General features: G+C 47.0%; 2 protein-coding genes across 3 annotated transcripts in view; one reads left to right on the top strand and one right to left on the bottom strand.

Annotated features, from left to right (window-relative positions):
* The window catches only part of ppp4r2a (protein phosphatase 4, regulatory subunit 2a), an 11,846-nt gene extending 4,557 nt beyond the window's left edge, over positions 1–7,289 (bottom strand). Inside the window, exons 1-7 of the mRNA XM_037541453.1 lie at positions 7,150–7,289; positions 5,451–5,532; positions 2,110–2,280; positions 1,856–1,949; positions 1,701–1,738; positions 313–387; positions 68–205 (exon numbers count right to left, since the gene is read on the bottom strand). Of these exons, the coding sequence (XP_037397350.1) occupies positions 68–205; positions 313–387; positions 1,701–1,738; positions 1,856–1,949; positions 2,110–2,280; positions 5,451–5,532; positions 7,150–7,183 (632 nt within the window). The 5' untranslated portion in view covers positions 7,184–7,289. The remainder of the gene's footprint in view (positions 1–67; positions 206–312; positions 388–1,700; positions 1,739–1,855; positions 1,950–2,109; positions 2,281–5,450; positions 5,533–7,149) is intronic.
* rybpa (RING1 and YY1 binding protein a) lies at positions 7,156–25,425 on the top strand. Of its 2 annotated transcripts, none has more exons than XM_017715906.2 (5): positions 7,156–7,357; positions 11,592–11,717; positions 20,943–21,515; positions 21,661–21,753; positions 24,448–25,425. In XM_017715906.2, exons 1-5 carry the CDS (start codon positions 7,182–7,184, stop codon positions 24,695–24,697), a joined length of 1,218 nt encoding a protein of 405 aa, XP_017571395.1. In that variant the 5' UTR covers positions 7,156–7,181; the 3' UTR covers positions 24,698–25,425. The 2 variants fall into 2 exon arrangements, with proteins under 2 accessions (XP_017571395.1, XP_017571396.1); XM_017715907.2 differs by lacking the exon at positions 7,156–7,357 and adding an exon at positions 10,994–11,129.

The raw sequence follows: 25,425 nt of genomic DNA, 5'->3' as shown, positions 1-25,425 counted from the left end.
CTGATCTTCATCAGATCCACAAGATTGCTAAAAATGTACTGAACAGGGTCAGATGTGTAGGATTTACCCGACTGTTCTGTCCGACGGCTCGAACGCCTGCTCCTTGTTTTCTGTGCTGTCAGGAAGGCCGTTGGTAGCTACACTGCTGGACAGAGGGAGCTTTTGTCTGTTTAACGGCCTGGGTGTTCCGGGACCGTTCACGTTCCTACGAGAGGGACAGGGAGAGAATATTACATAACTGCTCACACTACTAGGAGGACTCAAGCTTGGGCCTGACTTGCGCAACAGGCTGTAAACCTGGTGAACTCTCACCTGTCTGAAAAAGCAGAGGCGTTTCCAGGGAACATGACTCCATTCATTCTGTTCACACAAGTAGATCCATTTTTCCTTCAACAAGACAAAAAGCGAAGGCCATGTTCAGATGCCAGGTACAAATGGTCCAGATACAATTTATTGCCCAGATCTGGTTTTATTGTGTGGTTGGTCACATTAAAAGATAATGTGACCATATATACTGTGTATATACACACACACACACACACACACACACACACACACAGAAATAAAGGTACTCTCTCTACAGTGTAGATGTTCCCTCAAAGCTCCAGCAGTGGGTTTAAGGTCTGATTGTGGAGCTTAAATCAGTTCCTCCAGGTGAAAAGTTGGTGTTTGTTCCTTTTCATAACCGAATGTTTTAAAACAGAGCAGTAGAGTAAAAGCCTGGAGGCGAGGCGAGGCGAGGCGGGGCGTGTGGAGTCAGTCCAGCTTAGAACAGATCATTTCAGTGGATTATGGTTCAGTTATGTTCCCTGACTGAAGGTGCTGAGATGGAGCCCTGAGAGGACTCACAATGACACGAGCTGAACTGCCTGCAGTGTGTATGGGTATATGTATAATGTATATATTTCTCACTGTTGTCAGAAGAAAACCTCCTATCTCCAAAATGACAACTTTACAGGAAAAAGAAAAAACCTACTTTACTTTCAATGCAAGTCAATGGAACCAGAAGTCACTTTGGGCCATTCCCTCATGAAATGTACATAAAAACGTAGAAAAAAGTGCAACATGCATTTTCAAATGAACGCAAAACCGACAAAAAGGGAGATATGAGGTTTTCTTCTGACAGCAGCGAGATGTATACATACACTCACCGGTCACTTTATTAGGTACAACTGATTAACACAAATAACTAATCAGCCGCAGCTCACTGCATTCAGGCCTGTAGAGGTGGTCAAGACGACTTGCTGAAGTGCAGACCGAGCATCAGAACGGGGAAGAAAGGGGATTTAAGGGGCTTTGAACGTGGCGTGGTTGTTGGTGCCAGACGGGCTGGTCTGAGTATTTCAGAAACTGCTGATCTGCTGGGATTTTCACGCTCAACCATCTCTAGGGTTTACAGAGAACGGTCCGAAAAAGAGGAAACATCCAGTGAGCGGTCAGTTGTGTGGACGAAAATGCCTTGTTGGTGTGAGAGGTCAGAGGAGAATGGGCAGACTGGTTCCAGATGATAGAAAGACAGCAGGAACTCAAATAACCAACCAGAATCTCTGAGGAACGTTTCCAACACCTTGTTGAAAGTCTGACACGAAGAATTAAAGCAGTTCTGAAGGCAAAAGGGGGTCCAGCCTTTTACTAGCACCTAATAAAGTGGCCAGTGATAAATATATACGTAAAAACCTAAAGGACAAAGTTGCACTTACTCTGAGGTAGGATACACACAGCTGACCACCATTACATTCTGCAGTAAAGAGAACAGCAAGGTTAATTCTTCTGGGAGAACGCACTGAACAAACTTTCCAACTCCTCCACAGTGTGAAATTGGTGGCTGGCCATCAGCCTCAGGAACACGGCCTACCTTCTCTACGCCTCGGAGGAACTTGTCTGTTCCTGTGTAGTTTCTCTTGGGCTCAGTAAGCAGCTCACACAGACGCTGGATTGTGAAAGGAATCCTAGAGCAAAGCAACAAGCCAAGAAGATCACAAACTCAAACGAAGAGGCTTTACTTTCCATTTTGAGCCACGCACCACCCGACAAGGGGTACCGTCAACTCGCTTAAGAGACACAGAGATGAGCAGTGCATCTAACATGACCAAAGCAACTGTCTCTCACCCATTATAGCCGTCCACAATTTTAAGTATCCTTTCCTTCATTTCCTCAAAGGGAATGTACTCAACGTTTGGATTTGCAGGTCCACGCTGATCAGGAGACGAAGCTTTAAAGTCGTCCATTACTTTCTCCAGTTTGAAGAGAAAGTAGCTTTTAAATTGGGACCACTGAATCCTGAGAGGACAGAACACAGATATAATAAATATTAGAAACAGCACAGCAGTGGAGTCACAGTTACAACATACACCGGTCAGGCAGAACATCATGACCACCTCCTCGTTTCTACCCTCACTGTCCACTTCATCAGCTCCACTTACTGTATAGCTGCACTCTGTAGTTCTACAGTTACAGACTGTAGTCCATCTGTTTCTCTGATACTCTGTTACCCTGTTCTTCAGTGGTCAGGACCCCCATGGACCCTCACAGAGCAGGTGCTATTCGGGTGGTGGGTCATTCTCAGCACTGCAGTGACACTGACGTGGTGGTGGTGTGTTAGTGAGTGTTGTGCTGGTCTGAGCGGATCAGACACAGCAGTGCTGCTGGAATTCTTAAACACCTCAGTGTCGCTGCTGGACTGAGAACCAAAAATCAGCCTTAGTCTGTCTGCACAGGAGGTTCTAGACACTGGAAAGCCGCTGGGTTCACAGAGAGGCCTGTGTGCACCTACTGAGCCAGGGAAGAGGGGCAGGTTGACCTGGAGAGGTGAAGCAGGCTGGTAAAAACCAGCTGAGACCAGTTTTTAGGAGCGAGCTCATCATTCACTCCACTTCCTGCCGTCTCGAAGATATTTTACTGACGCAGCCCACCGCCTACGAGACCACACCGCGTGCTGCGTGGACGTCGACGGCCACTGGATCTTATTGGCAGCAGCGTCTCACGAGCTCCAAACAAGAGCAGCGAATGAGAGCCTTCCAGTTCACTCGCCTCATCACTTCCATTTGATGTGTTAATTAAAGATATTGGAAGTAAATTCATTATGGATCATTACAGATACGTCGCTTTACAAGTGCCAAGTCCTGACACAGTGAGAAAAAAAAAAAAAAACATCTGAAGAGGAAACTTTTCGGCTTCGTCTTGGTAAGACAGGGCCCGTTCCAAACCGCGTACCAGCTCACTAAATAGTGTGTAAAAATATACCTTTAGAAGTGCACTCAGTGTGGTGTGTGAAGTACACAAGTGTGTGATTTGGGACGTGGCGATAGTTGCGCCAGTGAGCTAATGTTGACGTTAAAAGCCGTCCGACTTCATGAGCTGCTCTCTGGAATCCTCAATGTGATTATATTTACATTATATTCACGGAATTTGACCAACGCCGTCATCCAGAGCGACTTAAAATTAGATGGTTTTAAACAGGCAGGCGAAGGTGGTGTTAGGAGTCTTGCCCAAGGACTCTTGGTGGTATAGTGTAGGGTGTTTACGCTGGTGGGGGATTGACCCCCAGTCTACAGTGTAGAAGGCAGAGGTGTTACCCACTACACTAACCAACCACTAGTCGGAACAGAGAAGCAAGTAACTATTATCCACAGCGGCCCTCGAGGCCACCGGTGCGTTCAAATTCGTCGAACTTAAGAAAACTTCCGTAAACAGTTCCGTTTTTCCTTTTGCCGCCCCTCGCAAACAGTTTCAGGAGGTAGTTCTCAGAGAGATGAAGCGTTTACACAAAACTGTTCGAATTTAACTGTTCATAGAGAAGTTCGCCACAATCGTTCGTCGTTTTCCCATCCGCTCCATCGGAGCGCGTCTCCTCCGCGGCGGGGAATATCTGCTCAGAGGAGAGCGAGACGCTCACAGGAGAGCAGACAGATGCTGACTGTCCTCCGTTTCACTCAAGACCTGTGGTAGTAGAGCTGAGCTGCAGCGAAGTGTTGGCAGACAGCAGAATGCACAGAGCACAGACCGCTGCACGGTTTAGACTTCCAGGTTTAATTTAGACTTTAGACTGATGTTTCTACTTACTTGATTGCTGCAGGAAAATTTGGTTGGTTGGTGTAGTGGTTAACACCTCTGCCTTCTACACTGTAGACTGGGGTTCAATCCCCCCACCTGGGTAAACACCCTACACTATACCAATAAGAGTCCTTGGGCAAGACTCCTAACACCACCTTGGCCTCCCTGTGTAAAATGATCAAATTGTAAGTCGCTCTGGACAAGAGCGTCAGCCAAATGCCATAAATGTAAATAAATGTAATTCTGGCGGTTTTTTAATCTTTTGTATTAACAGGAAAGTTCATGAAAACAGTGAATTCTTGAATGTTATTCATCTTTACTGTCTTCATTCGTAGTTAGTAAATGCAGAACACAGCCTCAAGCTAAACACATCTACATAAAGGTTATTTGGTAACGTAGCCATTCATAATCCGAATAATCAGTCGGGGCATAATCGAATAATCGGGACGGTCGTGGGCTGGATGTTAGGGAACCAGCCCTGTTGGCGCCGATTCGATCCCCAGAGCCAACAGTACATGACCGAGGTGTCCTTGAGCAAGACACCTGACCCCCAACAGCTGTGGATAGGGCTGCCCACCGCTCCGGGCAAGTGCTCTCACTGCCCCCTAGTGTGTGTATGTGGGTGTTTCACTGCACGGATGGGTTAAACGCAGAGGTCTAATTCCACAGTGGGCAAACACAGTGACGAAGTTAAGGAATACTTTTTTTAATCCCACAACCGGGAAATTCCACCTCTGCATTTAACCCATCCATGAAGTGAAACACCACATACACACTAGGGGGCATTGAGCACACTTGCCCAGAGCGGTGGGCAGCCCTATCCACGGCACCCAGGGAGCAGTTGGGGGTTAGGTGTCTTGCTCAAGGACACCTCAGTCATGGACTGTCGGCCCTGGGGATCGAACCGGCGACCTTCCGGTCACAGGGCCAGTTCCCTAACCTCCAGCCCACGACTGCCCCCAAATGGTTCTAGGTTCTAATTGATTACTCGTCAGTAATCGATCAATCATTTGCAGCCCTAGTCACCAGTGGTGACTTAAATCAATGCAAATTAACAACAGTGGCTGCAACTGCAATCATTTTTATTCGAACCTTCCTCCTGTCGCAAAATCGGAGACCCATGGAAACGCCAGGCGTAAGCGGCTTTCCTCACTGTACACTTACGGTCAGACGATGCGAGAAAGATGTTATCACCAAACGTGGACAAGGCCTCAGTTCGAGGACCGACTCAGAGTCCTCCAGTGAACTGAAATGGACCATCTGACCATATCGTACCATCACTGTTCTTAGAAGCCAGTAATGAAGCGGTGCATCAAAACCAGAACAAAAACAAAAGCAAAGTCCACATCATTGATTTATTAGTAAGAGAGAAATAAAAAAAAGGGAAAATAACTCACATCGTCTCTCCGGTTTTGGCGATATGGCACAAAAACTGATCCAAAATCGGACAAGTTTCCTTTTTTCCTTTCTTCTCGAAATCTGGAATGAGCAGCAACATGGCAAATTACATCGACTGCAACAAGGAACGTTACAACAACGGTGGCACCCAAAGACATCGCACTGGCACTGACGGAACGACATCAGCGGAGAACGTCGTACTGGACATTGGACGTAAAAAATATAGATATTATTCCGATTCGGCTCTAGAACGAGTCTCTCGGAACTGCACTCGCGCTGTGTGATTTGAAGCGATGTGTATTCTTCCTGCGGGGAAATCAGAGCGTGAGCCATCAGGATTTCAATATCGGTATCGGACAATAAAAATCATACTTGACTGTTCGCTGCTACACACACCCATCGGGCGTGACATCATGACCACCTCCTCGTTTCTCCACTCACTGTCCAGTTTATCAGCTCCACTGACCGTATAGCTGCACTCTGTAGTTCTACAGTTACAGACTGTAGTCCATCTGTTTCTCTGATACTCTGTTACCCTGTTCTTCAGTGGTCAGGACCCCCATGGACCCTCACAGAGCAGGTACTGTTTGGGTGGTGGATTATTCTCAGCACTGCAGTAACACTGACATGGTGGTGGTGTGTTAGTGTGTGTTGTGCTGGTGCGAGTGGATCAGACACAGCAGTGCTGCTGGAGTTTTTAAACACTGTGTCCACTCACTGTCCACTCGACTAGACCCTCCTACCTTGTTGGTCCACCTTGTAGATGTAAAGTCAGAGACGACAGCTCATCTGCTGCTGCACAGTTTGTGTGGGTCATCCTCTCGTCCTTCATCAGTGGTCACAGGACGCTGCCCACAGGACACTGTTGGCTGGATGTTTTTGGTTGGTGGACTATTCTCAGTCCAGCAGTGACACTGAGGTGTTTAAAAACTCCAGCAGCACTGCTGTGTCTGATCCGCTCAGACCAGCACAACACACACTAACACACCACGTCAGTGTCACTGCAGTGCTGAGAATGACCCATCACCCAAATAGCACCTGCTCTGTGAGGGTCCATGGGGGTCCTGACCACTGAAGAACAGGGTAACAGAGTATCAGAGAAACAGATGGACTACAGTCTGTAACTGTAGAACTACAGAGAGCAGCTATACAGTAAGTGGAGCTGATGGAGGAGGTGGTGGTGTTGATGTTGTGCCTGATCGGTGCATGTGGAGCATAATCGGGTCATCTCGGCAGCACGTGAGCTAATGTTTAACTCCAGCTTCTGTAAGCGGGGGTAGACACTGCAGATATCTGGGCTGCTCGTCTTCTAACCTGCTTATCGATCTTCAGGACCAGTAAGTTCATTTACCCAGCCCGGCTAACTTTCAGGGGAACCGAGCCGGGGCGAGACATCCGAGCGGTCGCATAAGCGAAGTTAGCCGGTACCACACGGGACCGTGTTTACAGGGCTTGGACGACCTTTTCCACTAACTGAGCGTCAATAACGGGGCGGAACCGGACCGGCGGCCACACAGAACCACCCAGCGGGTCAAACATCTCGCCTAACTTCCCCCAGCTAGGCTAGTTAGCAGTAGCTGGTTAGCTACAGTCTGCTAGCGGACCGGTCCGGCCCAGTCAGCCGGCGGGGGTTAAACAGCAGGCGGACACACCGCGGAGACTGTCCGCCTCGCTAATGAGAACCGAGGGCCGACGTACCTCTGAAAGCGGCCAGCAGCGAGTCCGCGTCCATGGTGGAGGTCCTGCTTCACCGGCTCCTCCGTCCAGCTGCGAACACGACGACGGCGACGGCGGCTAATATGGCGCCGGTGGCGTCACTACCTGCCGCTGAAGCTCCGCTCGGCGCACAAAGGAGCGCAAAACGCACCGCTACAGACCCGCCGAACCGGGTTAGCCCGGCCCAGCGGTACGGAGCCCCACTGGGGACATTCTGTATCCATAAAAATAACGCGTGGGAACGAGATCCTAACGCGTGGCCGCGACTTGGTAAAGCGTGGGAACGAGATACCAATGCGTGCCCACGGCTTAATCATCTCTTTACTAGGCGTGGGAACGAGATCCTGACGTGTGCCCACAACTTAGTAAAGCGTGGGAACGAGATCCTAACGTGTGGCCACAACTTAGTAAAGCATGGGAACAAGATCCTAATGCATGGCTGTGTCTTATTAACGCGTGGGGACGAGATCCTAATTTGTGCCTGCGTCTTAGTAATGCGTGGGAACGAGATCCTAATGTGTGTCCACAACTTAGTAAAGCGTGGGAACGAGATCCTAATACGTGGCCACACCTTATGTATGTGTGGGAACGAGATCTTAATGTCTGGACATGTCTTATTAACGCGTGGGGATGAGTTCCTAATTTGTGCCCGCCACTCAGTAAAGCATGGGAACGAGATCCTAATGTGTGCCCACGACTTAATCATCTCGTTACTGCGCGTGGGAATGAGATCCTAATGCGTGGCCATGCCTTATTAACGTGTGGGAACGAGATCCTAATGCGTGGCCACGACTTAGTAAAGCATGGGAATAAGGGGCCTAATGTGTGGCCACGACTTAGTAAAGTTCGGGAACGAGATAATGTGTGGCCATGACTTAGTAAAGCATGGGAATGAGAGCCTAATGCATGGCCAGGGCATAGTAAAGTGTGGGAACGAGATCCTAATGTGTGGCCACGGCTTAGTAAAGCATGGGAACGAGATCATACAGAGCCCTGATGATGATGTCCTGTATAACTAAAAACAATGCGTGGCCACGCCTTATTAACATGTGGGAACGAGATCCTAATGCATGGCCACGACATAGTAAAGTGTGGGAACAAGATCCTAATGTGTGGCCACGGCTTAGTAAAGCATGGGAACGAGATCATACAGAGCCCTGATCATGATATCCTGTATAACTAAAAACAGTGCGTGGCCACGCCTTATTAACATGTGGGAACGAGATCCTAATGCATGGCCGTGGCTTAGTAAGGCGTGGGAATGAGATCCTAATGCGTGGCCACGACATAGTAAGCCGTGATCTCATTCCCACGCCTTACTAAGTCGTGGCCACACATTAGGATCCCGTTCCCATGCTTTACTAAGTCGTGGCCACGACTTAATCATCTCGTTCCCACGCCTTACTAAGTTGTGATAAGTTGGAGAGTGAGCGTAGAATCAGGGAGGTGGTCATGATGTTACGCCTGGTCAGTGTAGGTCACAGTATGGTAGATAAATGCCTTGTGATTTCCAGATTCACGTTTTCTTTAATATTTACACGGCGGCTCTGAGGATTACAGGACTCTATGCAGGCCTACTTATCTTCATGCTTCCACTGTAATATTCCCCACGCTGTGTCTCTGCCGTTTTCTTCTGGGTGAGTACATCTCTCAGGCTGATCCCACGGGCTGTCTTGGTTCATTAGACTCTGATAGTCTCCTAACAGAAGCCCCGAGCGATGGGCTCCGGGAGCCGCCAGATAAGACATTAGCTCTGGTTGTCCTTGTCCGCTTGGAGAGAATTGTGTCTTTGATAAGTGCTTCTCCCTGTGCTGAGACTGAGCCTGGGGATTTTCCTGTTAGGCCTACATAGGAGAGAACAAATCACCGTGACATGCTATCAGTTCACGACTTGTTAGCTGCTTTCATATGCAGCCTTTTCCAGATCTGCGTTCAGTAAATTCTTTCGTTAAGAAATAGAGCCGTATTCACAAGTCACCCTCAGGTGTGAACGTCTGAAGTCAGACTACATAAAAAATCAAACAACTAAATAATGCACTAGACAAAATGATGGTCGTGATTAAATAGCTGTCTTAAAAATGATGAATTGGTCAGTTTATTAATGCACAAAATTATGTCAAAATGGGACCTTAGGCTGGCTTTGCACTGTGAAACTCTCATGCAACTAGTTGCATGCAACTTGATAGTGACACAGACGTAACGTGACAACAAAGTTGCATGCAACTTCCACCCATCCATTTTCTAAGCCGCTTCTCCCTCAGGGTTGGGGGTGGTGCTGGAGCCTATCCCAGAGGTTGCATGCAACTTGATAGTGACAAATGTAATGTGAAAACAAAGTTGCATGCAACACAATTGATTAACATTCTGCTTTTCAAAATAAACCATCAAAATTTTTAATATTCTTGTCTTTTGATCTGGAGAAATCAAGTGTGGATGTGGTCACGTGACGTGTTATCCGCATTTTGATTGGCTGTTTCATTAAACTTGTTGCACAAAGCCGAGATGCAGCCGTTGGCCGTTTCAAATGAGTGGCAGGGTGCTTTATGTTATCTAGCTCGAGTTTATGCAATTACAGTATAATTTCTCATTATTGAATCATCTGAGCTGAACCACATTACTGTATCACACACACACACACACTGTGCAGTATATCATAACGGCTACTGTAATGACTCTCACTGCACACTTTACACTGCCATATCGCGGCTACTCCTAGTTACGCCTGTACTCCCTGCTGTTAGACCTCACACCACTCAGTACCTGCTGTCTGTAAATACAACACGTCTGCCTCATACGCCACGTAAATATGCAAATCGATATACTTTTATTTCTACTCTCTTATACTTTAAGTATTTGTCTATTGTTTTATTACTGCCTAATGTATGTCTACTTTGTATTTCTGTTCTTTATTTTTAGTTTATATACGATTATGTGCTATTATACGTGTCGCTACTGGAACACTGCAGTTTCCCTTCGGGATCAATGAAGTTCTGTCTGTCTGTCTGTCTGTCTATCTATCTGTCTGTCTGCCTCCCTGTCTATGTAGCTATCTGTCTGCCTGCCTGTCTGTCTATCTAGCTGTCTGTCTGTCTATGTATTTGACTGTCTGACTATCTGTCTGCTTGTCTATCTATCTGTCTGTCTGCCTGTCTATCTAGCTATCTGTCTGCCAGTCTGTCTGCCTGCCAGTCTGTCTATCTGTGTGTCTGCCTGTCTATCTGTCTGCCTTTCTATCTGTCTGCTTGTCTGTCTGTCTATCTAACTGTCTGTCTTCTCTGTCTGCCTATCTGTTATTATACTGTCACTTTATACTGTTTCTACCGACCCCTGCTGGTGACATCCTGTATGAATAAAAATAATGCGTGGCCACGTCTTATTAACACGTGGGAACGAGATCCTAATCCGTGGCCACGACTTAGCAAAGCGTGGGAATGAGATGATTAAGTCGTGGCCACGACTTAGTAAGGCGTGGGAGCGAGATCGCGGCTTACTACACGCACTAGGATCTCGTTCCCACGCGTTAATAAGGCGGTGCCACGCATTGTTTTTATTTACACAGGATGTCACCAGCGGGCCTCCGTAGGAAACGGGCCCTTTAATTAGAAACGTGGGTAATGAGCAGGACGTCCGGCTGAATCCTTCGTTTTCGCCGAGTCGGATTCAGTTCAAAGGAGTCGGCTCAGCGAACGGCAGCGGACTTTGCATCGCTGCCTCACCGATTGGAAAACCGTTGGCTCTTTTCTCAGCGCGGCAGGCCCTGATTGGCTGCGGCGTCGCTCACGTGACCCGTCGCTGCGTGGGTGGGCGACAGCAGCAGCAGCTCTGCAGCAGTGTGTGTGTGTGTGTGTATGTATGTGTGTGCATGAGTGTGTGTGTGTGTGTGTGGACGGACCCCGCAGTGTGAACCCGCTCTGCAGCTCCGTGCCGCTTCCCAGCATGGGCGACAAGAAAAGCCCATCCAGGTACTTCACTCCAACGGCTTTTTCCCAACCCGTGTAGCGGGACGGCGGTCCTCGTCGACGGCTCGCAGGCTCCGCGGCTGTTCCCGTTCTTGTGGAAATAGGGGGGGGAATAAAAGCGCAGCCATGGCGGACCCACAGCCTTGCCTTATTCCCAGTAGCTGCCCACTTTTAGACAAAGGAATTTCAGGATACGCCTCGCCTCTCCTTCTCCTTTGTGCTTTGCGCGCATTCGGCGCTCATATTCGCGCTGTCTAGACACTGTGATGCGGTTAGCGTCGGTCCAGTCGTCGCCTTCGGCGTCGTAAGTTGTGCTTTAATTGGCGCTAAGGTTACGGTACTTTTCTGTGCGGCGAGCCGGTCCGTCTGTTGCGCTGGTGAGGGGAGGTGGGTGCGGGTGCGGGTGCGGGGTCTGTGTTTTTGCCACAGCTCATGATGGAAATTCTCTTGTGATCCTCTCAACAGGCCAAAAAGACAAGGCAAGCCCTCTGCAGACGACGGACTGTGGGACTGTAGCGTCTGCACGTTCAAAAACAGCGCGGAGGCTTTCAAATGCAGCATATGTGATGTGCGCAAAGGCACATCGACCAGGTAAAGTTTCCTCGAGTTAGTGAGCCCCAGAATTTGACTTGTTGATTTATTTATCTCCCTTGCCTTCTGATCAGTGGCCTCCTCGGGTCACGTGCTTGTGCACAAGTCAGAAAGGTCCAGCCAGACAGACAGACAGACAGATAGACAGATGGGCTGGAAAACAAAAGGACCACATATGGACTTAAATCAGTGTCACCAGAACCTGGATTTGTGGTGTCGAGTCACTTGTTATTCAGGGCCATTCGAAAAAGATTCATCCGGTTTCAAAATGATTTATTTCAGGTGTAAATCATTAATCGGGGTGTTATGCGATTCTACAAGGTCTCAGTCTGAACCTCCTCCAGCTGGACGGACGACATCAACACCACAGTCAAACTCATCCCAGACTGGACTGAGCGTGTCGGGCGTCGCTGCTCTCACGGCTCTTTCAGTGGGATTTCGGAGATCATCCAGTGCTGTGGGACCAGCGCCGAACGCTCTGAGCTGCTGGAGCTTCACTGCTGATGAAAATCCCGCTGCTCAGTTCTGACGGATTCACTCTGATTGACGTGGAGAACGCAGAACGTTCTGCTCAGGGGTCTCAGCTCCTCTCAGACTGAAGGAGCCGGTCAGAATCTCTATGACCCCCTCTTACAGTTGGAGTGTGATTGGTTCCTCGGCCTAATAAGAAATCAGAAATATAGGCATCAGCTTACATCTGTACGAAAAACCAGTAAATACCAGCTCATATAAGGAGAAGGGAGAACTGGAACTGGAAACGTTCCACTGACCTGCTCTTCTAACGTGGTCCTTCATCGGCAAGTACTCCGTGACGGGGATGTTTAGGTGGGAATTCGATTACACCCTGGATGTTTTTCCATTAATTTCAAGACCTGAATTTCTCAACCCAAAAAAGTATCAGGAGTTCAGGTTCAGGTTCTGGTGACACTGGTTTAACTCCATAACTACAGCCAGGGCGAACGTGCAGCGGAATGATGCTCGTGCATTTCTGTTGTATACTTAAGCAGTAGAGCACTCGAGGAGTGAGTTATCACCAGATAACATCACGCCTGTGATCTGGTGTCCGTAGATCATCACAGCCGTGACGTTACTGGTGATAACTCCCTCCTCGAGTGCTCTACTGCTTTAATACAGCAGTTAAATAAATACAGTAAGAAATGAATAAACTGGCCGTGAACGCGGCGTTTAATATGTTTTAATGTTCAGCTCCTTCCTCCTTCCTCCTAATTATAGCTCCTTAACGAGCAGCTCGTTGCTACGTCAGAGTAACGAGCTCCGCCCACTCGCCGCTCAGCTGGCAGTTCGTTCTCCAGCTCCACACAGACCGACACATTAAGCTCGTTTCACACTGTTTTTTCCTTGTTTGCTTCTGTTTCTCCTCTCGCTCAGGGCAGCTGTCTTACTTCTTGGTTCATTATATGACATCATTCCTGTCTTACTTTGGTTTTGTGTCAAATTAAACCAGCTTTAGTTCCTTTTACTGTGCTCTAAAAAAATGTACTGATGAAAAACTTTGCACTCCTAAAGTAAAGAAAAACATAGAAGTAGAAAATGCATCAAACATTTGATCTAAATGTGGTTTAACATTTAAAAAAAAAAAAGTCTGACTTATTTCACTGGTTCCACCGTGTCTGACCAAATCGGCTGCCGGTCAGATGTGGTCTTAACAGCGTCCGTTTTCTGTTTGTGGCAAAGTGAGAAGTGAAAACGTTCAAATGGCCTGAGCGTCTCCTACAGCTGTCAGAGTCGTTGCTTAGCAACAGCGTTGTGATGGTGTTTGTGATGTTATGGTGAAATAACAGCGGTTAGAACGCCTCTCGGCCAATCGGCTCGCCTGGCCGGATCCATGGTATACCATGGCTCTGAGTCCCAAACGACTCCGTACTCACTAACCTAAGTAGTTCTAGCTTCTGTTCTTTTAGAACCATCATCCAACTGTGTTTTTGCACACTGTGGAATTAGACCTCCAAATTCAACCCATCCGTGCAACATGCACACTAGTGAACACACACTAGGGGGCAGTGAGCACACTTACCCGGACCAGCGAGCAGCCCTATCCACGGCTGTGGGGGTTAGGTGTCTTGCTCAAGGACACTTCAGTCATGGACTATCAGCCGAGGGGGTCGAACCGGCGACCTTCCGGTCACAGGGCTGGTTCCCGAACCTCCAGCCCACGACTGCTTCTGCGGTCAGATAGTGTGTATGAATGTGTATGAATCCCAAATGACCATCTCTAGCGATATTTTGCTCTGCTGGGCTGCAGGACTCAGTATTTAAATTCCTATGTAGTGCACTATGTAGGGAGCAGGGAGCCGTTTGAGATTCGGCCCCAGCGAGAGAAAAGTGGCGTCGTCAGACTGGCAGACGACTTGCTTGATTTGTTGACCAAAAATTACTTAGAAACTGAAAGTTGTTGCGTTAAACAGTGCTGTTATCATACGTTCACTGCTATACGGAAAAAGGAACTACGTTTCTTGGCGGAATACTTGTTTATGTCGCTTATTATTAATAATGACTTACACGATGTTTTAGATAATTATTTATCTTAATGTATTTTATGTGTCTCGCCGTTTTATAACAGTAATAATCCACTGGAGGCAGTGCGATACTGCGATTGTATCACGGGGAAGGGGGTTTCACTCCGCTTCGCGTCGTGCCTAACAACACCCTTCCCCGTGGTAAAACCGCAGTGACCTCTCGTGGCTCATTGCTTTAATATATTTGTGATGTTGCCGTTCTATTTCATGGACTTGACAGCCAACCTTGATGTTCCATCAACCATTCGCCAAGTGCTTCATATTGCTTCAGAAGAACAGGTTAAACTCCACACACGTGAAATAAACAGTAGGTTAGTGTTAACTTTCATAGCACCAACCGGTTATGTTTCCTTGATGCCGTGATATTTTGAACATATCATATTGAATTTCATCCAGCCGGAGTTAATGCAGTAAGAGAATCTCATTGCCTGTCCAGCATGAATTATGGGTCACCCTCTCAATCTTCAGCCATGTCTTGGTGTAGCGCTTGGGCTGAAGGAAGTGGGGTAGAGATGGAGTGAGGCTGTCAGGCTGCTGTCTGCAGGACTAGTTGTTGGATGAGGCTGTGCTTATGAGATGAACATGTCATGACCAACGTTACAGACTAGAGGGATCACCTGTCCCGCGATTGGCTCACGGCCTTCTGTGTTTACAGTGCACCGCTCACCATATTGCGCTCGGGTATCTCACCGATTCATCTGTGGCCCTATTTGCAGAGCAGGTCTTGCATATGGTGCTCTCTCTCTCCAAATCCCTGAAGCTAGGTCTTTTATGAAAGTCATAATTAGGGTCCAGCTGATTGTTTGGCTGATAACATTGGCTGATATTGAGATCCTGCAGTTTATCTGTAGGAAAATCGTGCTGAAAAAGCACCAATACACCCATCAGACATAACGTTATCCTCATTTCTACGCTCACTGTCCACTTCATCAGCTCCACTTACTGTATAGCTGCACTCTGTAGTTCTACAGTTACAGACTGTAGTCCATCTGTTTCTCTGATACTCTGTTACCCTGTTCTTTAGTGGTCAGGACCCCCATGGACCCTCACAGAGCAGGTACTGTTTGGGTGGTGGGTCATTCTCAGCACTGCAGTAACACTGACATGGTGGTGGTGTGTTAGTGTGTGTTGCGCTGGTCTGAGTGGATCAGACACAGCAGTGCTGCTGTGGGTATTAGCCTAGAGCAGTTGGCTCTAGCCCTGGAGCGAAGGAGTAAAAAGTTCCACTCTGGGTCCCGTCGACGGCCGTGAACTGGAATAATAGTATCATTAATAACGTCATTTAATTAATTAATAACGTTTGGCTGAATAATTTCGGTTACCGAATATTCGGTGCATTTTATTTCATTTGTAACCCTCTGCAAAAGTTCTTGTTCTCTGTGATGGTAATCCAGGTGGATCTGGGCCCATATTCTACGTTTCATAAATGATTAGGTATTGTTAGGCCTGTACCTGGTGACAGGTAATTGAGTTTCTGAGGTAACGGCCCCCAGTGGCTATAAAAACTCATTTATTGATTTGTTTCATGCAAACCATAGCGAGACAGTCGCGTCCTCGTGCATGAACGTAACTGAAATTTTAATTGTTAGATGTGATATTGTACATTAACACCACCTTTATCGTACCTAACAGATAAGATTGTTCTAGAAAAGCAGCTGTGCTGGTTAAATGTGGTCTGAGCTGCCTCTATGGTACAGGTTTGGGTCATCCACTCACCGCATGCACTTAATAACCCGATAACTGCCGAAAATCAGATTTTGTTCAGTAGTCCGATCTACACGTTTACATGCACTTGAGTAATCAGATACTGGGGAAACTGGGTCAACACGAGTCAGACAGTCATCAGATTTCGGCTTTATAACCAGTAAACTCAGTGAAGAAGACGTGACGTAAAACTTCATGCCATGGCCTTTTTTTTTTTTCTCTAACATTGTTTTGCCCTGAAAATATGAACGTGTCATCTAGAAGGTGAGGAATATTCCAGTCCCTTATTTCGTGTTTTGCTGCGTCTCGTGACATCCACTGTCTGATCTTGCGCATACTGAGGTGGTTGGTTAGTGTAGTGGGTAACACCTCTGCCTTCTACACTGTAGACTGGGGTTCAAACCCCAACCTGGGCAAACATCCTACACTACACCAATAAGGGTCCTTGGGCAAGACTCCTAACACCGCCTTGGCCTCCCTGTGTAAAATGATCAAACTGTAAGTCCTCTGGATCAGAGCGTCAGCCAAATGCCGTAAATGTAAATGTACTGAGAAATCCGATAGAAATCAGAGTAAGAGTTCACATGCACTGAGAAATCTGATCACTGAGCCTCTTTATCGGATGTCGTGATCAGATTTATAGATCGGCGTGTCAGACTGAATAACGGCTTCAGCCTTGGGTAAAGCACACGAGTAAAAACAGGTCTCGGCTCTTGTTTAGCAGGCGAGAAGGCCTTGCCTTCAGAGAAGAAAGCAAAGGACTGAGCTAAGCAGCCACAAAATCTCAGATAGTAAAGTTTGTGTCATTCATAATTGATTTTTCTTACTAGATTAATTAAAGTTTTGTGTCCAAATTAAAGATGATGATGTTGTACAACATGGGCTGCGTTCACATTGACAGGTTGAAGTGGCACAAATCTGGTCTTTTCAAATCCGATCTGATCTACTTTCTTACACTATATTGCCAGAAGTATTCGCATTCGTATTGTGCACTGGTGTGCATTCACGTTGGAACAGGAAGGGGCCGTCCCCAGACTGTTCCCACAAAGTTGGGAGCGTGAAATTGTCCAAAATCTCTTGGTGCTGAAGCTTTAAGAGCTCCTTTCACTGGAACTAAGGGGCCGAGCCCAACTCCTGAAAAACAACCCCACACCATGATCCCCCCTCCACCAAACTTTACACTTGGCACAATGCAGTCAGACAGGTACCGTCTCCTGGCAACCGCCAAACCCAGACTCATCCATCGGATTTCCAGACGGAGAAGCGTGATTGGTCACTCCAGAGAACACGTCCCCACTGCTCTAGAGTCCAGTGGCGGCGCTTTACTCCACTGCATTCCACGCTTTGCATTGCGCTTGGTGATGTAAGGCTTGGATGCAGCTGCTTGGCCATGGAAACCCATTCCATGAAGCTCTCTACGCTGTTCTTGAGCAGATCTGAAGGCCACATGAAGTTTGGAGGTCTGTAGTGATTGACTCTGCAGAAAGTCGGTGACCTCTGCGCACTATGCCCCTCAGCATCCGCTGACCGCTCTGTCATTTTACGTGGCCGACCACTTCGTGGCTGAGCTGCTGTCGTTCCCAATCGCTTCCACTTTGTTATAATCCCACTGACAGTGGACTGTGGAATATTTAGTCGTGAGGAAATTTCACGACTGGACTTGCTGCACAGGTGGCGTCCGATCACGGTACCACGCTGGAATTCACTGAGCTCCTGAGAGCGACCCATTCTTTCACTAATGTCTGTAGAAGCAGTCTGCAGGCCGAGGGGCTCGGCTTTATACACCTGTGGCCACGGAAGTGACTGGAACACCTGAATTCAGTGATTTGGATGGGTGAGTGAAAACTTTTGGTGATATGGTGTATCAATTATGATAAAACTATTCAAGCTTGTACCACTATGGGTAGATGAGTCAGATTATAGTAAGAAGTGTTGGTTAATTTCCTCCTGAAATTCAGATGAGAGTTGGCTGACGAATGTTTCCACTCTGGGAGACATGAAAATCTTTTTTTTTTTTTTTTGTCAAATCTGTTATTCTTTTTTTTGGCTGTCATTTCTGTTCCATGTGCCGTTCCTAATCCTAATCCTGGACTGAAAGTAGTCACAGCACTCTACACAAAGAAGCAGAGTCTGACAGCATCCATATAAATGAAGTCTGAATACCAAAAATACTTCTGACTCTTTGTGGCGCGGGAGGCAGATGCCAGTATGAACTCAGGGGGGCAGGCTGGCTCACAAAGCATAAGCACTTAGCAGAAAGTGAGGCATTTCAGGGAGAACTGCTTTGGCTGCTTGGAATGATAATACTCAACAAAGTATGTGCTCGTTTATGGGAGGTTGAAAAACTTTCACTTTTCAAGAAAAACCAATGTGTTTGAAAAGTTGGGGCATTGCTGTTTTTAGCCATGTTCCAGAGCCTCGGCTACAGCCGGGTCTTCGGTAGGACTGTCCTACGAAGACTTCTCCTCGGTAGCCGATCGGTCACACTAATGAAGCTGCACTAACGAGGCTGCCAGAGCGGCGCCAAAGTCACGAGGGAACCGGTGAGAGAAAATGGAGCTGCTGCGTTGTTTATTGCTTTTTCATCTCATCACGGTAATCTGAATAAAATATGGACGAATGCTTTAATTAATCAGTCGTTTTATACTTATAAGGTAACAAAGATGAATTGAAATGAAATGAAAACGTGCGTTTTAAAACCCGCTCTGCGTCAAAGGCTTTGTTTTCCGTCATTTTCATGGTACTGGTTGTTTGTTTTTTTTCCCCCCTTGGTGTCATTCGTGCACAGAGAACTGTGGGTGACTGAAGACCGGGAAGGAAACATCCGTCCTTGAAACCATTCCGAATGTTGGCTGCATTTCTAGGCTGTATATGAAGGATCATTCACTTTGGAGCAGCCTGCTTTGGCGTAGCGGCCGAGAAATGCAGCCTAGGCTTAGGAACACAGCAACCGTCTGTATTGTACGTGTGCTCAGGTACTTGAGTACTCAGTCAACCTTTCGAGGTGTCAGTATTCAAATACTAAAATTAAAATCTATTTGGGTGTTTGTTGCGTTTTATTATTTTATTTATATACTGTGGCAGTGGTTGTGCTTACATGCAGAGATTTTTTTCCAATCTGATTGAACACATTCCAGTTACAGATTTAAGACAGAAAAGACAAGAGTTTTAACAAGCGTGTAAAAAATGTAACCCCCCCTACCCCCCCGGCGGGCAAGCCAGGGGCAACAGTGGCAAGGAAAAACTCCCTCAGAACCGAGGAAGAAGCCTTGGGAGGAACCAGGCTCACCAGGGGGGACCCATCCTCCTCTGGTCACACTAACTTTACTCAACAATCGGATAAGTCTTTGTTTACATGCTCACTACAAGTAATCAAATCCAAAATGACACGAATGTGCAGAGAACCGCTTAGTGTGGACGTTACCATCACAACCAGCATCATGGGAGTCCAGTCAGAGTGAGATGAGCAGCAGTGAGCAGTGCTTGTTATTCTTATTTATCAAACAGGTCATTTTTGGTGTCTGTGGGTGACGGGATGTCTGCCTCTGCGTTTCTCAGCAGTGGGGTGCCTCAAGGGTCTATCTTGGGTCCACTTTTATTTTCTCTATATATGCTCCCTTTAGGTGATCTTATTGAAAGATTTAATGTTTCTTTTCATTTTTATGCTGATGATGCACAGATATAACTATCTGTCAAACGAAATGACACGGGTAGATTAGCCAATCTTACCAACTGTCTGACAGCCATTAAAACCTGGATGTCTCAATTTTCTTAAACTAAAGGACGGAAAGACAGAGGTTTTAATTGTGGGCTCTGAGGAAATGTCCGGTGTGACTTTTGACTCCCACCTCAGTTTCTCCTTCCACATCAAGAAGCTTCTTCAATCCTGCTTTTTTCAACTTAGAAATATTAAGTAAAGTTAGAAGTTTCCGGCCCTTTTCTGACATTGAAAAAAAATTATGCCTGCTTTTGTCTCCACCCGTTTGGACCACTGCAATGCCTTATTTACTTGTCTGAGTCAGAGAGGTGGCTCGTCTACAGCTTGTTCAAAATGCAGCTGCTCGTCTTCTCACTAGGACAAAGCGCAGGGAACTTATCACACCAGTACTGGCTTCTCTACACCTGGTTGCCTGTAAGCTACAGAATAGATTTTAAAATTTTTATGCTTACTTATCAGGCTGTTCATAACGAGGCTTCAGCATACATCACTGAGCTCCTACGTCCTCTTCATAGTGCGAGAACTTTAAGGTCTTCAAGTCAGGAATTATTAACTGTTCCATGTCCCAACTTGAATTAAAGGGGGACCGGGCTTTTCCCATTTATGCCCCAAAATATTGGAATAATCTCCCTACTCATGTCAGACTCTCTGATTCAATCCAGGTTTTTAAAAAACGTTTAAAGACTTCTTTTTATTCTCTTGCTTTTGATCAATGTGCTTTATAGGTCGGTTTGCATTAGTATTTATGTGTGTATTGTTTGAGTACGTGATTATAAAGATCTTAATTGCCTTGTATTTTATTTGTAAGTATTTTGTAAAGCACTTTGAGTCACTCTGGAAAAGTTTTACTTACTTGTGCTTTTAATTGCTTTAAAATGACGTCAGACTCAGGAAAACGTCCTTCACATGTCCTCATTAAAGAAGGCCGAGAGAAAGACGGGCAGTTTAAGAGCTGATCTGTTCAGACTGTCGCATACAGACCACATTTAAAAGACGATGTGAACAGTCAAACCAAAAAAAATCAGACTTGGTGAGAAAATCAGATCTGGGTCACTTTTACCTGCTGTGTGAACGTGGCCTAGTTTTTGAGGGGACAGTACGTGAACGCACAGCTTGGGGAAAGGATTGACAGAATTACAATGACATGGGCATGATTGTCGGTTTTGATCAATCGCCCAGCCCTGTTTGTGCGCCGAGAGATGTACACCCCAGTTAAATTACCGCTAAACCAATCCTACTTGAACACGTGTTTTATTCCTTCTTCAGGAAACCTCGGATAAACTCTCAGCTTGTGGCCCAGCAGGTAGCTCAACAGTACGCCACTCTTCCCCCAGCCAAGAAAGAGAGGAGGGACAGATCTGACCGAGACCTGCCTGACGACGATCACTACGATATGGACAACTCCGACTCGGACAGGCTGAGCAGCGTCCACCCTGACTCGGACCAGCCGGACAGACTGGGCCTGGAGAGCAGCCAGTCAGACAGGGGACACGTGCACAAAGACAGGAGACAGGAGCGTGTTGGACTGGATAAGCATCAGCAGCTCCATGTGGACAGGAGGCCTGAGAGAGCAGGCCTAACCCAGGAGCTGCTGCAGCACGAAGCAGCGCAGAGGGAGAACCCACACAGAGAACTGATGGACAAGCTTCAGCCGCAAAGGCAGCAAATAGATAAGGATCTTCCTCAAACGGCGGGGGCCGGGATACAGCCGGCCGACAGGATGAGGGCCGAGAAAGAGGGACTGAAGAAGGGCAAACTGGAGAGGACGATGGCGGACAAACAGAAAGAGAAGGAAAAAGGTCTCGCGCCAAACAAGAAGCCGACAGCTAAGAAGATGAAGTAAGTGTTGTTGCGCAGCAGCAGAACTGCGCGCAAAGATGACCTTCAGTTGTGCATCATTGACCTGATATGGTATCTTTGGGGCCTGTGGTGTTTGCAGATGCAGTGATATTTGGAGTAATTCAGTTTTTCTCAATATTCGCAGACCCAAGCTCACTCATAAAGGTCCTCCGAGTGAAAGAAACAGCACAAAGTCTGGCAAGTCGGTCACTAAGAGCAACAGATCCCTCATTTCAAGGTAAGTCCATCTCCACTGTTCCACAGTTACAGACTGTAGATCATCTGTTTCTCTGATACTCTGTTACCCTGTTCTTCAGTGGTCAGGACCCCCATGGACCCTCACAGAGCAGGTACTGGGTGGGTGGTGGTTCAGTCTCAGCACTGCGGTAGCACTGACATGGTGGTGTGTTTGTGTGTGTTGTGCTGGTACGAGTGGATCAGACACAGCAGTGCTGCTGGAGTTTTTAAACACTGTGTCCACTCACTGTCCACTCCATTAGACACTCCTACCTTGTCGGTCCACCTTGTAGATGTAAAGTCAGAGACGACAGCTCATCTGCTGCTGCACGGTTTGTGTTGGTCACCCTCTAGTCCTTCATCAGTGGTCACAGGACGCTGCCCACAGGACGCTGCCCACAGGACGCTGCCCACAGGACGCTGCCTACAGGACGCTGCCCACAGGACGCTGCCTACAGGACGCTGCCCACAGGACGCTGCTGGCTGGATATTTTTGGTTGGTGGGCTATTCTCAGTCCAGCAGTGACAGAGGTGTTTGAAGCAGCATTGCTGTGTCTGATCCACTCGTACCAGCGCAACACACACTAACACACCACCACCACCATGTCAGTGTTACTGCAGTGCTGAGAATGACCCACCACCCAAACAGTACCTGCTCTGTGAGGGACCATGGGGGTCCTGACCACTGAAGAACAGGATAAATGGGGGCTAACAAAGCTTGCTGGTATACAGTGTGAAACTGTAGCCTGAGGGTCTCAAACTCAAAATATCTGGGAGCCTCTAGCCGGGTGGTCTTCTCTACTTTACTTAATGTTGTAAATTAAAATATCGCTGCTGTCAGAAGAAAACCTCGTATCTCCAAAATGGTCGCTTTACAGGAGAAAGGAAAAACCTGCTTTACTTTTAATGGAAGTCAATGGAACCAGACGTCTCTCCGAGTCATTTTGGGTCGTTTCTTTTGGTCCATTCATCATGAGATTTACACACAATGTAAATGTTAACAGGCATTTTCAAATTATGTCAAAGTGAAAAACTACATAATTGAGAAGGGAGATTTTTTCGGACAGCAGAGATACGGTGCTTTTAAATAATGTCCTATATTTGTGCGTGAATTTTAACTACATGAGAGATGCGCTCATTTAAGTGCATGTCAGTCTGCGTTTATTAGCAATTCTCCCATCATCAGAAATATTAGTAGCACGTTTCATCATGTTTTAGTGCTCAATTAAAAGTCGAGTAGTTAATCCTGTGTTCTAGGTGAACCATCGAGTCTCTCTGACTCGTTTAGGTCAGTGACTCAAATCTGTCATTAATGTGATGAACTGGTCTGAAATGACCCTCATGATCATTAACTCTGATCAGCTCTCAGCTTCATTATTAGAGCCAGACGGAGGAGAAAAAGGTGAGATGAGCTGCTTTTCCACCGTTTACAGGCTTTAACGTCTGTTCGGTGCTGTTACCATGGTAACGCCAAATGATGGAGAAAAAGCACACGAATCCCGATCTGAGGGTCACGTTAAGGTCTCATGGCCACAAATCGGATACGTATCCGATCTAGGACCACATATAAAAGTGGCTCAGGTCTGATTTGAGAAGATCAGATTTGCCCTGAAAACACCAGATCTGAGTCACATCAGGGCAGGAAATCGGATTTGTGCCACTTCGGCCTGGGAATGTGAACGCAGCCCATCTGTTGCCACTCAGTTTCTTGCCATCCTCTAGTCTTTCATCACTAGTCATTTTCTGACCACAGAGTAGAGGTCTGCATGGGACTGCTCTCACCTGCTCCCGCAAGATTTCCCATGGAAAATTTGCACCGTTTGTCCGGCTCCTGCCCACAGCCTAAACATTTCTTCCCGCTCTTGCCTGCTTTTCCTGTAGCTGGCTGATTAGTCTGCGTTAGTCATGACTGAAAACGACTGCCGCATGTCAGACTTGCCTTTAGTCAGCTTAGTTGTGTTTGCAGTAAACCCTGTATTGTGTTCGCCTTCCTGAGGAGCGCTTCTCACAGCTGTGGCCGTCTGACTCTCTGAAGCTCCGTCATCTCCAGAAAAATGCTTTCATTTTTCGGGATCTTGCTGCAGGACTTCGCTACATGCTTGTGTTGTCTTGCTCCCACCTGCTCCCATTCCTGACGCTGAAAATGATGCCCCCCCCGCCCCGAAAGATATCGCGGGTCCCAGGTGGTAATGCGGACCTCTACCACAGAGCAACTTTAGGTTGGATGCATTATGTTTTTGCGGACCTCTTTTAATCTAACAGTGACACGGATGTGTGTAAAAAAACACCACCAGGCTGCCATACGCTCGTTCCGTACCGCCGCTGTGTCATGTTGGGTTTGGAATGATCCATCACCCAAATAACATCTGGTCAGCAGCAGTCCTGTGGTCAGAGACTGACCAGTGATGAGTAAAGTAGACGGTGACTGGCAGTTTGTCCATGACAACAGCTGCTCTACACTCTAATTGTACACCTTCATAGTCGAGCTAGAAGGTAGGTGTAGCTCATACAGTGGCCAGAGAGTTGAAGTGGGTGTTTCCAAGCGGATGGTGAATGCATGTTTTAGTGGTTAGAAGTCCGTCTGTGTTGTTTGAGAGCCTCGGACACTTAGTAAGGGTTGTTGTAATGCTTAAAGGTGTAATGCAGTTTCAGGTGTGTAATCTTGCCGCCTCTGCTCTCCCCTCTTGCCTTCCAGGCCTAAGCTGAAGAATATAGACCGGAGCTCGGCTCAGCAGTTAGCCATAACCGTGGGCAATGTGACTGTCATCATCACAGACTTTAAGGAGAAGACTCGTTCCTCCTCCACCTCCTCCTGCACTGTGACCTCCAGCGCTGGCTCCGAACAGCAGCATCTGAGCTCCAGCTCCGAGAGCACGGATAAGGGCTCCTCCCGCGCCTCCACGCCACGCCGAGACCTCTCCTCCGGACACAATGAAGTCCTGTGACAGGGTGGAGGTCCAGAACCCTCGCTCTCACCTTTACGATGCACACATATAACTTATTACTCACCATAAAAGGATGAAGGATCATTGTCATGCATGGAGACCGTTTCCATCTTGATATTCTGCCACAAGCTGCTCTGTGGTTTGACAAACATTTCCCTGAGAGAACTGTAGATTCATGTCGTGGAGTCAGCGTTATTGAGTGGAAGAAGTTGAACCCCACTGTATATGTTGAGCCTTAGATCTCTGGTTTTGCATATTTGCTTTTTTTTCTCAACTGGAAAAGTCGCCCCGTATGGCTTAGATGATTCTCCAACACTCGTTCAAACGATATTTGATGTATATGTTGGTTAGACGGCTTCACAGTTGTGAGAGCACCATACTGTAGCAGCGAGAGGCAGGCGTTTGCTCTTTATTCCTCTTAGTAATCCCTGTAAACATAGCCTGCCGTAATAAGGACAAATTATACATCACATGGTAGTAATAGTAACATACATGAGAAGTCCCAACTAGATGGGTCAATTGCAAACATTTTGGGGACATTTTCACCTGGAAAATGTTTACATATAAATTTGAATCAGTGACGCCAACATTTAACAGCATTTTCTAAATACAACCCCATTTCGAAAAAAGTTGGGACGCTGGGCAGAATGTAAATAAAAATAAGATGCAAAGATGTGCAAATCATGTAAATCATATTTTTAAAGGAAAATACTACAAAGACAACATAT

The sequence above is a fragment of the Pygocentrus nattereri genome, chromosome 9 (assembly GCF_015220715.1).
Source record: "Pygocentrus nattereri isolate fPygNat1 chromosome 9, fPygNat1.pri, whole genome shotgun sequence".
NCBI lineage: Eukaryota > Metazoa > Chordata > Actinopteri > Characiformes > Serrasalmidae > Pygocentrus > Pygocentrus nattereri.
This window is presented reverse-complemented; position numbering and strand designations above follow the sequence as displayed.

Excerpts from the sequence above, each read along its gene's own strand:
- rybpa (XM_017715906.2), top strand. The coding sequence starts at position 7,182 with ATGGTGGAGGTCCTGCTTCACCGGCTCCTCCGTCCAGCTGCGAACACG. Across the intron at positions 7,358-11,591 it reads CGGGTTAGCCCGGCCCAGCG|GCCAAAAAGACAAGGCAAGC; the intron begins GTACGGAGCCCC and ends TCCTCTCAACAG. Across the intron at positions 11,718-20,942 it reads CGCAAAGGCACATCGACCAG|GAAACCTCGGATAAACTCTC; the intron begins GTAAAGTTTCCT and ends TTCCTTCTTCAG.